The following is a 12,256-nucleotide window of genomic DNA, read 5'->3' on the forward strand; positions in this document are numbered from 1 at the left end:
TTGTGTGTGTGGGGAGAATATAGCTGTTTAAAGTCTTCCCTAAATCTTTACTTATTTCAGTTCTACAATTATAAACTTAATCCATTTGTAAAGTACTTAAATTAAACTGGGATAGCTTTTTAGTTATATTTCAGTTTGTGCGCGCCAAAGTTTTATTATTAAATTGGAAATTTTATTGCAGGAAAAATAATATTCCATAATTGACAATTCAAAATTTCTGGTTTAATATATTACAAAAATTACTTAGTTAAAAATTATTCAAGTGAAGTGAGATCTTATTGCACTCATTGATTAATTGAATAACAAAATAATTCCTGGATCTTTTATTAATTAGGCAAGTAATTAGTGAGTATAATAGCACATTTAAAATGTCTAGAAAAGAAAAATTGAATATTAAAAGACCTAGCACCAGCCAGAATTTACAATTATTAATAGTATGGACGATATTTTTGGGCATAATTGTAATATTTTTTCACTTAATTTATAAATATTTGATTAAAAAATTATTTAACTATATATTAAATATTATCGGTATAAAAGATTTTAACAATAATACTAATGTTAGTAATATTAATAATAATACTAATAGTCATGATCGAATGGTTAATACCAACTCGGGTGCACTTATTTGGGGGGAAATTGAACCAAATCTACAAAACGAAAATTTGACTTCAACAAATTATATTGATGGTTCAATATTCCGAGTTTCAATCGGATTTTGTTACAGTAAAGAGGCTGAAAATCTTAAGAAGTTAAAGGTAAAGCAATCATTGATAAAGCTTTCTAGTTTTACTGATCTCTTTCTATTTATTCAAGTTGATACTGATCAAGATGAACAGATTATATTAGGTTATATGCAAGAATTTGGAATATTTAAAGCTGGATTAAAAAAACACAGGCTTGTATTTTGTGAAAAGCCTGAATCTATACCAAGTATGGCAAGACAACTACAAGCTAATATGCATATAGATACGAATCAAGATAATGCACAAAAACTTTTAAACAAGGTTCCAAATATCTCTATATTAACTCTGGATGATGACGGAAGTTCACTATATGAATTAGTTGAAGCAATTGAAAGTGTTGCTACTTCACAGAAATAGTGTTACCGTTTATTAATTAAACAAAATAAAAAAGTCTATAAAGTTGTGATTGCAGGAAAACTTAATACAATATATAATTATAATAATTAATTTTAGTTGGAATTATATACATTAAAACGGCCTTTTATTTTTTCTAAGAAAGTAATGAATATAAAAACCTGATCCAATAAAAAGTAAAATTGACGTTTTATTGTTCAATATAAAGCTTTTGCATATATTATAATACGATGAAAAGATAACTGAAAATATATTTGAAATTTTGAAGTTATTATTAAACTTTGTTTGAATGGTGAATAATGAATTTGTCCTCATATTTACAGTCCTAGCTGAATTATCACTATTGTTAACGGGTTTTTCAATTGCTTCAAACTCAGAATCTTCAACTTCAGATGAATTCATAAATAATTCATCATCAATAAAGTCCTCATCAGAGTTATTTTCATCGTCAGAGACTCCTCCCAATTGTTGATTTACGTCTTCAATATTATAATTCTTTACCTGTTTTAATGCAAGTTGGCCGCATGCACCAAAAATTCCATCCCCCATTTTTCTTCGAACTGTTACAAATATGTTCAAATCAATGAGTGCCTTGGCAAATTTGGTAATAGTTTCCTTAGATGGAGTGGAAAAGCGAGTGCTAGTATTAGTTTTATTGTATGGAATAAGATTAACTATAGCGAAATTGGTTCTTTTAAAGTCTTTGGATAATTCTTTAAAAATAGTACTTGCAATTTGGTTTTTAAGGTTTTTATTGATTATTCTGTTATCGGTCATATAATTGTTAAATGGTTTTTTATTAATATTCATTTTAACACTGTCATCTCTATTATCTATTAATTCCTCAAATATATTTTTTGATATTGGAGTATATTTAAGTAAATTTGCCAGTTCAATTGCATGCTCTTCAGAATCATTAACATCTTTAAGCATTGTATATTCAATAATTATCATTTTATGTCCATATAATAATTTATTTGATATTAATATATCATCATAATTCATATTGTCTTTAATGAGATCTTTATTTCTATCATCCAATAAGTTTCTATAACATTTGTTAATTATTGTCTTGAAAATAAAAATATCCAAAGATCTCATTAAATCAGAAACTTTATATAATCTTGCAATTGGAATGATTCTTTCTCTAAGAGATTGATTTGGTGCATGTAAACTTAGACAAAGTCCAACTCCAGGTAAATCATCTGCAAGATTAATAATATTGGAAGGTATACCAACAGTACTAACTAGAATGTGTCCAGAAGATAACGAAAATAATCTGGGATCGACCATTAATCTAATTGCATCAATAACTTCATCATAATTTTCCAATGGTTCTCCCATTCCCATAAAAACAACATTTCTTACAGGTTCTTTGAGAATATTTCTTATGTAGTATAACTGCTGTAAGATTTCTCCTGATAAAAGTGAACCTCTGAGACCCATAAAGCCTGTAGCACAAAACATACAACCCATCCTACAGCCAATTTGGGATGACACACAAATAGATATTCTTTTATACTTTGGAGTAATTTTCTCTTGTTTATTATTATTATTATTATAACTGCTATTATTTCTATTACTCATGTTTGTATTTTCGTTTACTCGATCATCCCCATATCTCATAATTACGGCTTCAATTTCATGAAAATCTGGTAATCTGAAAATAATTTTTGTTGTATTACCATCTTTGGATGTTTGTGAATTAACTAATTGAATATTCAAAATAGAAAATTGCTCATTTATAACTTTATAAGCGGCTTTGGGTATATCTTTAATTTCTGAAATATCTTTAATGTTCTTTTGTACAACACTTCTCCAAATTGTATATGCATGAATTCTTTTGACACCTGCATCGTCTAATGCCTTTATTAGTGACTTATAGTCAAAGATTGACTGTTGCTTTATTTCTGTTCTTCTTTTGTTCTCCATAGTTATTTATTATTAATGTCCATATGAATTAAATTTGATTTTATTGATATTACTATTTGGCAAGTCTTATTTTTCTTTATGGATGAAAAAAGAAGTCGTAATATATTTTTTCTAGTTTCAAAAAAACCAATACTTGATGCTTGTTTCTTGGCTTTTGATAGTATTATTAACCTATTAGAGTAGAAAAAATGAGCAGGCCTATAACTTTGAAATGCTTAGCTTATTCTAATTATTTATTAAATTTTATTAAAATCAAAAATTAAAAAATGCACCTGGCGCCGGCGCCAGGTGCAGATATTTTAAATATCATAATATACTTAATAGTTAACGTTCATAGTTGTAGTATCTACAGGTGAATAAATATTATTGATATTTAAGAGCAGAAGCTCCTTATAAATTCGTGTAAATTAACTGTTTATATTTTAAATATTTTTCATGCACTAGTAAATAATAGTACTAAGGTTTTTTTAAAAGTGAACAGTCTTGGCGCGCCAAATGTTTGATCCATTAAAGTATTGGGTATAAGAATGAGGGGGCGGGAAAATTTCAAGGGGGTATATATAAATTATTTGAAGCAAAAATAATAATTATAAATTAATAAATGTTAAATTTTAACTGTATTGCTGAAAAAAACATTAATAAAGGGAGTTTTAAGGTATAAACCCTAATAAGGCAATTTTTTTGAAGAGTAGCAGAAGGCTTCTTTTGTGAGACTGGTAATTCAAATTAAGGTAAATTTGAATATAATACACACACAGTAAAATATATGCTCAAGTAAGGTAAAAGTAGGGCAAATTATGGGAAATTCGCATGGTGTACTTGGGGAGGGGGGGATGAGAAATAATAGGAAGTCGAAAAACAATGGTAAAGATGAGAAGAAGAAATTAGAATCTGCACCACCTCCAATGGAGATGAAGAGGAAAAGAAAGCAAAAGGGTCCACCACAATATGCTAGATTGCCAGCAGTGGTTCCAAATGCGAAGTGCAGGCTGAGATTATTAAAGTATGAGAGAATCAAGGATTATTTAATGATGGAGCAAGAATTTATTACAAGTATGGAAAGTGTAAAGCCATCAGCAGAGACAGCAGAGGAAGAACACAATAAGGTAGATGATTTAAGGGGGTCTCCAATGAATATTGGAACTTTGGAGGAGATAATAGATGAGAATCATGCAATAGTTTCATCTTCGGTAGGGTCTGAGTATTATGTAAATATTTTATCGTTTGTAGACAAGAACCAACTTGAGCCTGGAAGCTCGGTATTACTACATAATAAAGTATACTCGGTCGTTGGAATAATGAATGATGAGGTGGATCCTTTGGTTTCTGTAATGAAGGTAGATAAAGCTCCTTTAGAAAGCTATGCAGATATTGGTGGTTTAGAACAACAAATACAAGAAATAAAAGAGGCTGTAGAAATTCCTTTAACTCACCCTGAATTATATGATGACATTGGCATTAAGCCTCCAAAAGGAGTAATTTTGTATGGTCCTCCTGGAACTGGGAAGACTCTCCTAGCTAAAGCTGTTGCGAATGAAACTTCAGCAACCTTTTTAAGAGTAGTTGGAAGTGAATTAATTCAAAAGTATTTGGGAGATGGGCCAAAACTCGTACGTGAGTTATTCAGAGTTGCTGAGGAAAATGCTCCGAGTATTGTTTTTATTGATGAAATTGATGCAGTTGGTACTAAGAGACACGACTCTCAAAGTGGAGGTGAGAGAGATATCCAGAGAACTATGCTTGAATTACTTAATCAATTGGACGGGTTTGAAGCAAGAGGGGACGTTAAAGTTATTATGGCAACCAACAAGATAGAGAGTCTAGATCCGGCTCTTATAAGACCAGGGAGAATTGATAGAAAGATTGAGCTTCCCAATCCGGACTGCAAAACTAAAAGAAGAATATTTCAAATTCACACAAGCAAAATGACTTTGTCTGATGATGTTGACTTGGAGGAATTTATCATGGCAAAAGATGATATTAGTGGGGCTGATATTAAGGCAATTTGTACTGAAGCTGGTCTTCTAGCTCTTAGGGAAAGAAGAATGAAAGTTACACAAGAAGATCTCAGGAAAGCTAAAGAAAAGGCTCTATATAGAAAGAAGGGTGGAATACCTGAAGGTTTATATCTTTAGGCTACTTTTTCATCTTTATTTTCCCGTCTTAGTTATTTCTTTATTTTAATAGAGACAAATAAAAATAATGGATGGAAATTATGTAAGAACGGATAAGTCTAATATATATCTATTAGTTTATTTTGAAAGGGAATATATTCGTGGTTTTTTTTCTAAATCTTTGAAAATTCTACTGAAATATGATTCCACTCTAGTATTATCGTTCTGCCTTTTTTCTTTTCTCACACTTAAATAAACGTGCACTATATATATAAAACTAGCATAAAAGAATAATAGTAAATAAATTTTTTGATCTTGAAATTAAAGCGCCACCTTTTAATTCTATTCGTGTTGTTTGTACGTGCGTGGTATGCATAGATGAAAATGCATGTTTTGGCGCCAAATCATACTTTATACTATTGTATGTATTTTAATTTGTTTGTTTGGTAAACCTTTTTCTGGAAAATTTATTGAAAACATCACCAAATAAATTATAAGCCTTGTAGTTGGGATCTTTTTTTGTTTGTTTTTTATAAATCCTTGTATAATAGTAGTAGTAGCCTAATCCCGTGGATAAGAATAAAAAAGAAAAGAAAAGAAATCTGTTAAATAGCTTGGAAACATTTTTTTTTTTAATACTTTTATTTAGAATTTGTGCTGATTTAATATCAATGTTTTCAAGTATCTTATCTTTAAGTATATCGATTGATTTATTGGAAAATAGCTCTTTTATAAGCAGTGAAAAACCTGTACTTATAAGAGAGCTCATATTGTTATTTTGATTTTCAGACAGTATTATTTTCTTATTACGGAGTAATAGGTAAATTAATGATGAAATAATAGCACTCTTCCTACTGGCCCTCCTTTGTTTATATTTTAAATAAACCTTATTACTTAGCCTCTTTTTATCAGATCAAAAATCAAATTTATTAATGTTTTGATAGTATAACTTATTAAAGAAAAAAAAATTCATGCAGAATTTGGCGGGTTCTTCTAAATAGTTATAAAAGTTGAAAAAGGTTTTAATTAATATTTTAATCATTCAATGCGATGTAAAATAATTAATTTTATTTATAATAATTATTGATTAATTAAAATCAAATACACTGATTTTTTGAGTTGAAATATGGTAAAATGTCGTGGGTTCAAGCCAGGAGGAATAGAAAACCCATACTACTACAATAAAAGAAAGATAGTCAAGCAAGAAGGGTCTACAATCAAGGAGAGACTTCAGAGATCAACAAGGCCAACATGGGAGGAATTGAGAAAAATGGCAAATAAAACATCCGAGGGATTCTGTAATATCGACGATAATACTATTAAAAATGATGAATATAGAAGAAAGCTTGACAGAACAAGAGAAGAAAAACTATCATCAATGTTGAATCACATTTCAAATAATCAAATTAAATGTTATAAAAATACTAATGACGATAGTAATAGCTGTAGTTCTGAAAAATATACTAAAGTTTGTGTAGAAAGAAAAAGATCCTGTTCATTTGATAGATCATCACCAAACAAAGATAATTTATAAATATATTTTGATCATTTTTTAACAACTCCAACAATACCTGGAATCTTTCCACTCTTAATTAGTTCTTGATATCTCTCGTTATATGTTCGAACGCCTCCAGGTATTCTGTCAGTTTTACATGGTTCAGAATTTGAATAATTTGTTTGGCCGCTTTTATTACTGTGTAAGCTACTGCTACTATTAAGCTTTATAGGCTTTCCATCCAATCTTTCGCAGTGACCAGAAAATATTGAGTCGGTATTACTCATTGAATATTCTGAACTGATAGATGCTGTCAAATTAGTATCTGTCATTGCTCTGCTTTCACTTTTGTTATAGTTTTCAACGTAATCAGGTGGTGGTGCAAAATCAACTTGAATATCAGTTTCTATAATTGAAATTGCATTATTTGGTTTAGTTTCAAGAACATTTATTCTATATGAATTATTATTGTACTGAATAGTTATAGTATCACCAACTGTTAAAGTTGCAAAATTTCTTAAGGATGTTTCCAAAACTGCTTTAGGATTAGATATATCCAAGAAATCCACTGATAAAGGCATAAACTTAACATAGGTACCTTTACTTAATGACGTATTCATGATCGAGGTGATATCTCCTTCTTGTAATTCTAGATTCTGCATCATCCAATACGGCATATAGCATGTACCTTCTTCAGCAACAAATTCCAAAACTCCAGAATGTGTGAATTTATTTTTAACAGGGTTGCTGATTTGAAACAACATTGGCCAGGTAATGTTTCTTCTAGCTAATTGATTCAAAGCTGATGGAGGTAGTAGTATTTTGTTTCCTCCTTCAAGCTCGTCTCTTCCTGCAAAACTTACCGGATAACATGAATATTCATTAATGAATAGATTCGAACTTGAGCTCCTGAGGTTAGATCCACCTCTATTAATTTGTTCAAAGTCATCATTTATATTGTCGTTTTCAAATCCTCCTGAGAAAAAACTTCCAGATGTAAATCTAGTGAAACCAAACATACTTTTCTATCTTTCTCCTATTATAACATAAAACTTCTTTTAATATAATAAAGAATATTTCAAGCAACAATAAGTACTTTCTCAGCTTCTCTTTATTTATGTTTTCAAATATATTTTTGATAATGCGTCACCTCCTTTCCTTAGCAAAATCGATCATTTAACTAGCGAAAAGGAAGTAGAAAAAAGTTTAATAACAGCTTCTTAACTAACTAATATTGAGTTCTTATATTAATTCTCTTTAGAAATTAAGAGTTTATTCAGCTCGATATCCTTCTTTTCCTTTTTTCCCAACAATTAATTAATCATTAATTATTTTTGTTCGCCATAATAAACTTAAAACTCGTAAAAATAATACCATCTGTCACTAAGGCGGGAAAACCCCACATGTCATTCTATACCGGCATCTCTTGCAATACGTAATAATTCGCATGCAATATAATATCTATGTGGATAGTAAATACAAAAATATATAAATTAGTAAATAAATCAATAAAAATATATTTTTATATGATATTCTCAATAAAATGTTATTTTTGTTTCTTTTTGGTACAATATCTAACAGGTTTTAAAAAATTCAGTAATGTTTATATGTATATTAAAAATAGCTTTTATATAATAATAATAATAATAATAATAATAATAATAATAATAATAATAATAATAATAATAGTTGCTAAGTAAATTAATCAGATTCATCCATGTTGTCATCATCGTCATCATTATTGTAATGACTGTTAAATTGATTATTAATGTTGTTGTCTTTATTTATATTATTTCCATAAAAACTGTTTTGGTATGTTTGATAAGCAAAATTAGTACTATCAAAAGTATTATTCATTTCAGTTTGGTAGTCATAGTTTTTTTGTTCGTAACTATTTTGATCGTAAATCTGGCCATCATTATTAGAATAAAGATTTTCATAATAGTCCCCATTTACATTGTATTCACTAATAGAGTGTTCATTGGCACTATTCGTACCTTCCATATTATAATTCATCTCATGGCCGAGCTCAATCATCATCTTCTTAAATTCTTCTTCAACATTATTGTTTGGAACATACTGCTTACAATCCTTTGTAATATGGCCTTTATCGCCACAAATGCTACACTTAATATCAGGTCTTTTAAATGAGTTCAGTGAATTAACATCTGGACAGGCATAAGTAGGATGTTGTGTAGAACCACAATGCAAACATCCTTTTGCCAAAGTTATAGCATTATTTCCGCTTGAAAATGTATTAATCAGGCTACTTGAATTATTCAAATTTGTATTCAATGTACCATTAATTATTGCGAGTTGTTGCAGTCCATCTCTCTTATATTCTTCATGTAAAGGATGGAATGGATCCAAAAGTGGTTGGATCATACTAACAGCTTTATCCAATTTATATTGAGACTCTGCTGTAATATGAATATGCATCGGCATCGCTAATTCTTCTTCAGTTTGATGGTCACACTTTTTACCTTCTTTAGTGGTTCCTTTCCCACGTATTGAAATTTGTGTACCACTTTCTGCTTCTAGTCTTCTATGATTGTATCCTCTTGGGCCTATAATTAAGCCCATAAAATTATAGTCAGGATATTTATCTAAAGGTATTATCAACTTTTTAGTTTTTTTTAATGGTTTGTAATCTTTTGGTACAACATAACCTTCCACGTTTTTTGACATATATTCTATTAAATTCGATAGCTCTTCCTCCATGTTCTTTCTTACTCTTGCCTCTCTTGTATTTATTCTGGAACCATTCTTATCGTATATTGGAGGTGGACTTGGTTCTCTAATATCTGGGCTTCCATACTCTATTTCTCCCATTTGAAGCTTGTAAATTAACTCTTCCAATCTTTGTTCTCTTAAAAATTGATCAATTTCGTAGTTGTTCATTCCTGGAGGGAAGTCTGAGTAGGCTGGAGGAATATACTCCTTTTCGTATACACTCTTCCATCTGCTTGTAGATCCATCATTCACTTTTGACCATCTACTTTCTCTTTTTGATATATTATCGCTACTATGGTCAGTAATTGGTAGCTGACCTGTAATTCCACCCCTGAAGTAATTATTATTGCTTCCAATACTATTCCCAATCGACGTAGTATCCGCCTCCATTCTAATAGTATTAAAGTGTTACTTATATTACTTAATGATCATAACAAGATTATAGTTATATAGTTCCTTATCTTAATTAATATCTATATTACCACAGAGCTCTGGTTCTAAAGATTTAGTTATTTATTGCGAAAAAACAATTAACTTAATTATATTTTCTATTATTAATTAATCTTTTTGCATATTTTAATGTAAAATATTACTTACGTTTTGGCGGGCAAATGTTTGTTATAAAAAATATAACAGGACTTGCAAAGAGTCCAGTAAATTGCATATATCGATGATTTTTATTTAAAACTTTCTTTAAAATAAAGCATCACACTTATACAGAAAACATAGTTACTAGTTAATATATTGGCCTCATTAGAAGAAATTTAGAATTTAGTTGCTCTTTCTAGATTATTTTGAACTTAATGCAATCTTTTCACTTGGAGCTATTTTGTGAAAAGCAAATTTAGCTATATAAAGTAGGTAATTCTTAAAGATTTGCGCTTCGTTTAAGAATTTTACTATAAATATCTTTATACTTTTCATTTTCATTCTTAGTATCAAGAATTTTCTTGACTTTCTTTGCTTTAATAGTTGAACGATCTTCATCTAAAAGTACCTTATCTCTTCTTCCATAAGATGCAGTTGATAAAGAAACTCTATTAAAAAGTTCTTTTACTTGAGACTTGCTTCTTTTAACGTTGGTGTCTTTCAAATTTCCAATACCTAAAGCAAATTCATCAGATTTTGAGGTATTTTTAGAAGAATTCATCTTATTCTTTAACTCTCTAAGCCTTTGTTTGTTAATCATCATATCTCTCTTTAAGTTAATAGACTCTCTTGGATCTTTATTTTCATTCAAATTACCCTTGATCTCAATAATGGCTTCATTATGTTTCTTTTGAATTTTCTTAATAGAGTTTCTACCCCATCTTGGAACAAAGTCATCAGTAATAGGATCATAAACCATCCTTGATCTTTTTCTCTTCTTAATACCTTTAAGTTCTGCAAATTTCTCCCATCTAGTTTTTTCCCTCTTTGTTGGAAGAGGATATGCTCTGGGAAGCTGAATTTCTTGTTTGCTCGGAAGGTTTACAACTACTCCATCCTTTGTATTTTCTTTACTAAGATCTGACCAAATTGAATTCAACATTAACTGCAAATTATTCGCTCCGGATTTACTTATTTCAGCCTCATTTACACTAGCTATATCAATTCCAATCAAATTACTAAGGCATACTTCTAAAGGAGATGTTTCTAACTGTTCTCCCTCCATTATGATTCCAGAATACTCCCTTTTTTAATTTTTATAAAGGATGGAAGCTTGATAATAATTTTATTTGAAAAAAATAACCCAAATTACTTTCAGTTTGACATTTTGACTATAGGGACTAATTAAGCGGGCTCCAAAGTTACTAAAAGGAATTGCCGCCAAAACTCAAATATAGAATGTACATTTTTACATGGTAGTTAATGTGATAAATATTAGAATTAAAATTCATTATAATAATTGCCAATTAAATTCAACAATTTTCAGAGAGTAACTGTAAGTTTATGATGATTTTGAGCTGATCGTTCATTCGAACCTTATTAGAGTAAAACAAGATAGATTTGCCAGAGATCAAATATAAGAGATTAAAAAACTAATATTTAATTAGGAAAATCAACTCAATTAAAACCAAGTACATGAGGTGTCCGATATAAACAAGGCTCAGCCATTCATCTTTACTGCACAATTAAAGGTAGCAAAAAATAACACTAAATTAATAATTAAGAAATTCAGCACCTATTTAAGCTAATGAAACAGTGTAAGGATTGAAGAAATATTAATTTCTGATAGAAATTTAGAAAAATATAATTACATTTTTCTAGATCTTCGAGATTTCAACACTTAGCCTTTTGGATCTTTTTATATCTAATGATAGCAGCATTCTTCAAATCTGGACGGGCTAAGATTTGATTTTTGATTGTCTTCTTTGCTTGTTTAAAATCATTGGAGAGATTTACCTTAGAAATTAGTTTCTTTGGACATCTAATAGTGCTTGATCCAGTGTTCTTCTTTGTAATCTTGGCATTCTTAACAAGCTTTCCATTAGAGTTTGGGACTAGATCCATACTGATTGACCTTCTTGCAGCAAGACCTGAGTACTTTAAACTGTTTAGGTTCATTATGTTGAATGGTTCAGAAGTCAAAATAAAACCATTGCTCTTTTTAATGAAAGAAGTGTTCTTCTTAACACATTGCCATAAGAGTTCAGTTGAAAACATTTTTTACTAATAAATATAATATATATTGCAAATATTCAATCAGAAAAATATATTAAAAAAATAAGAAATACTTCTTTTTCTAAATAAATATAACCTTAATTATTCTTTATTCCTTTTTCTCGTCAAAAAAGGGGTTATTTTAATACTAGTTAATTTTTTACCTTTGATTTGTCCGATGTAATCAATTATTAATTATTATTGCCAGTCTCAATATTTTAACTAATTAACTTATTGAT

General features: G+C 29.3%; 9 protein-coding genes across 9 annotated transcripts; 3 read left to right on the forward strand and 6 right to left on the reverse strand.

Annotated features, from left to right (window-relative positions):
* Window positions 1-368: 368 nt before the first annotated feature.
* Window positions 369-1,103, forward strand: ELE39_002212 (putative conserved with signal peptide; the record flags this gene model as incomplete). Its single annotated transcript, XM_067345062.1, has 1 exon — window positions 369-1,103. One exon carries the CDS (start codon window positions 369-371, stop codon window positions 1,101-1,103), a length of 735 nt encoding a protein of 244 aa, XP_067202983.1.
* A 111-nt stretch (window positions 1,104-1,214) lies between these two features.
* ELE39_002213 (radical SAM domain-containing) lies at window positions 1,215-3,032 on the reverse strand (the record flags this gene model as incomplete). The annotated part of the gene is made up of 1 exon (XM_067345063.1): window positions 1,215-3,032. The coding sequence occupies one exon, from the start codon at window positions 3,030-3,032 to the stop codon at window positions 1,215-1,217; it is 1,818 nt and encodes a 605-aa protein (XP_067202984.1).
* Window positions 3,033-3,829: 797 nt separating this feature from the next.
* Window positions 3,830-5,167, forward strand: ELE39_002214 (26S proteasome regulatory subunit 4 A-like; the record flags this gene model as incomplete). Its single annotated transcript, XM_067345064.1, has 1 exon — window positions 3,830-5,167. The coding sequence occupies one exon, from the start codon at window positions 3,830-3,832 to the stop codon at window positions 5,165-5,167; it is 1,338 nt and encodes a 445-aa protein (XP_067202985.1).
* Window positions 5,168-5,576: 409 nt separating this feature from the next.
* Window positions 5,577-5,915, reverse strand: ELE39_002215 (uncharacterized protein; the record flags this gene model as incomplete). The annotated part of the gene is made up of 1 exon (XM_067345065.1): window positions 5,577-5,915. One exon carries the CDS (start codon window positions 5,913-5,915, stop codon window positions 5,577-5,579), a length of 339 nt encoding a protein of 112 aa, XP_067202986.1.
* Window positions 5,916-6,272: 357 nt separating this feature from the next.
* Window positions 6,273-6,680, forward strand: ELE39_002216 (uncharacterized protein; the record flags this gene model as incomplete). Its single annotated transcript, XM_067345066.1, has 1 exon — window positions 6,273-6,680. The coding sequence occupies one exon, from the start codon at window positions 6,273-6,275 to the stop codon at window positions 6,678-6,680; it is 408 nt and encodes a 135-aa protein (XP_067202987.1).
* Window positions 6,681-6,691: 11 nt separating this feature from the next.
* ELE39_002217 (ubiquitin fusion degradation (UFD1) double Psi beta barrel fold) lies at window positions 6,692-7,660 on the reverse strand (the record flags this gene model as incomplete). The annotated part of the gene is made up of 1 exon (XM_067345067.1): window positions 6,692-7,660. One exon carries the CDS (start codon window positions 7,658-7,660, stop codon window positions 6,692-6,694), a length of 969 nt encoding a protein of 322 aa, XP_067202988.1.
* A 682-nt stretch (window positions 7,661-8,342) lies between these two features.
* ELE39_002102 (transcription or splicing factor) lies at window positions 8,343-9,764 on the reverse strand (the record flags this gene model as incomplete). The annotated part of the gene is made up of 1 exon (XM_067344952.1): window positions 8,343-9,764. The coding sequence occupies one exon, from the start codon at window positions 9,762-9,764 to the stop codon at window positions 8,343-8,345; it is 1,422 nt and encodes a 473-aa protein (XP_067202873.1).
* Window positions 9,765-10,242: 478 nt separating this feature from the next.
* Window positions 10,243-11,028, reverse strand: ELE39_002103 (ribosome biogenesis regulatory; the record flags this gene model as incomplete). Its single annotated transcript, XM_067344953.1, has 1 exon — window positions 10,243-11,028. One exon carries the CDS (start codon window positions 11,026-11,028, stop codon window positions 10,243-10,245), a length of 786 nt encoding a protein of 261 aa, XP_067202874.1.
* A 608-nt stretch (window positions 11,029-11,636) lies between these two features.
* On the reverse strand, window positions 11,637-12,020 carry ELE39_002104 (60S ribosomal L28; the record flags this gene model as incomplete). The annotated part of the gene is made up of 1 exon (XM_067344954.1): window positions 11,637-12,020. The coding sequence occupies one exon, from the start codon at window positions 12,018-12,020 to the stop codon at window positions 11,637-11,639; it is 384 nt and encodes a 127-aa protein (XP_067202875.1).
* Between the last annotated feature and the right edge of the window lie 236 nt (window positions 12,021-12,256).

This window comes from Cryptosporidium sp. chipmunk genotype I, assembly GCF_004936735.1.
Source record: "Cryptosporidium sp. chipmunk genotype I strain 37763 chromosome Unknown contig_23, whole genome shotgun sequence".
NCBI classification, from domain to species: Eukaryota; Apicomplexa; class Conoidasida; order Eucoccidiorida; family Cryptosporidiidae; genus Cryptosporidium; species Cryptosporidium sp. chipmunk genotype I.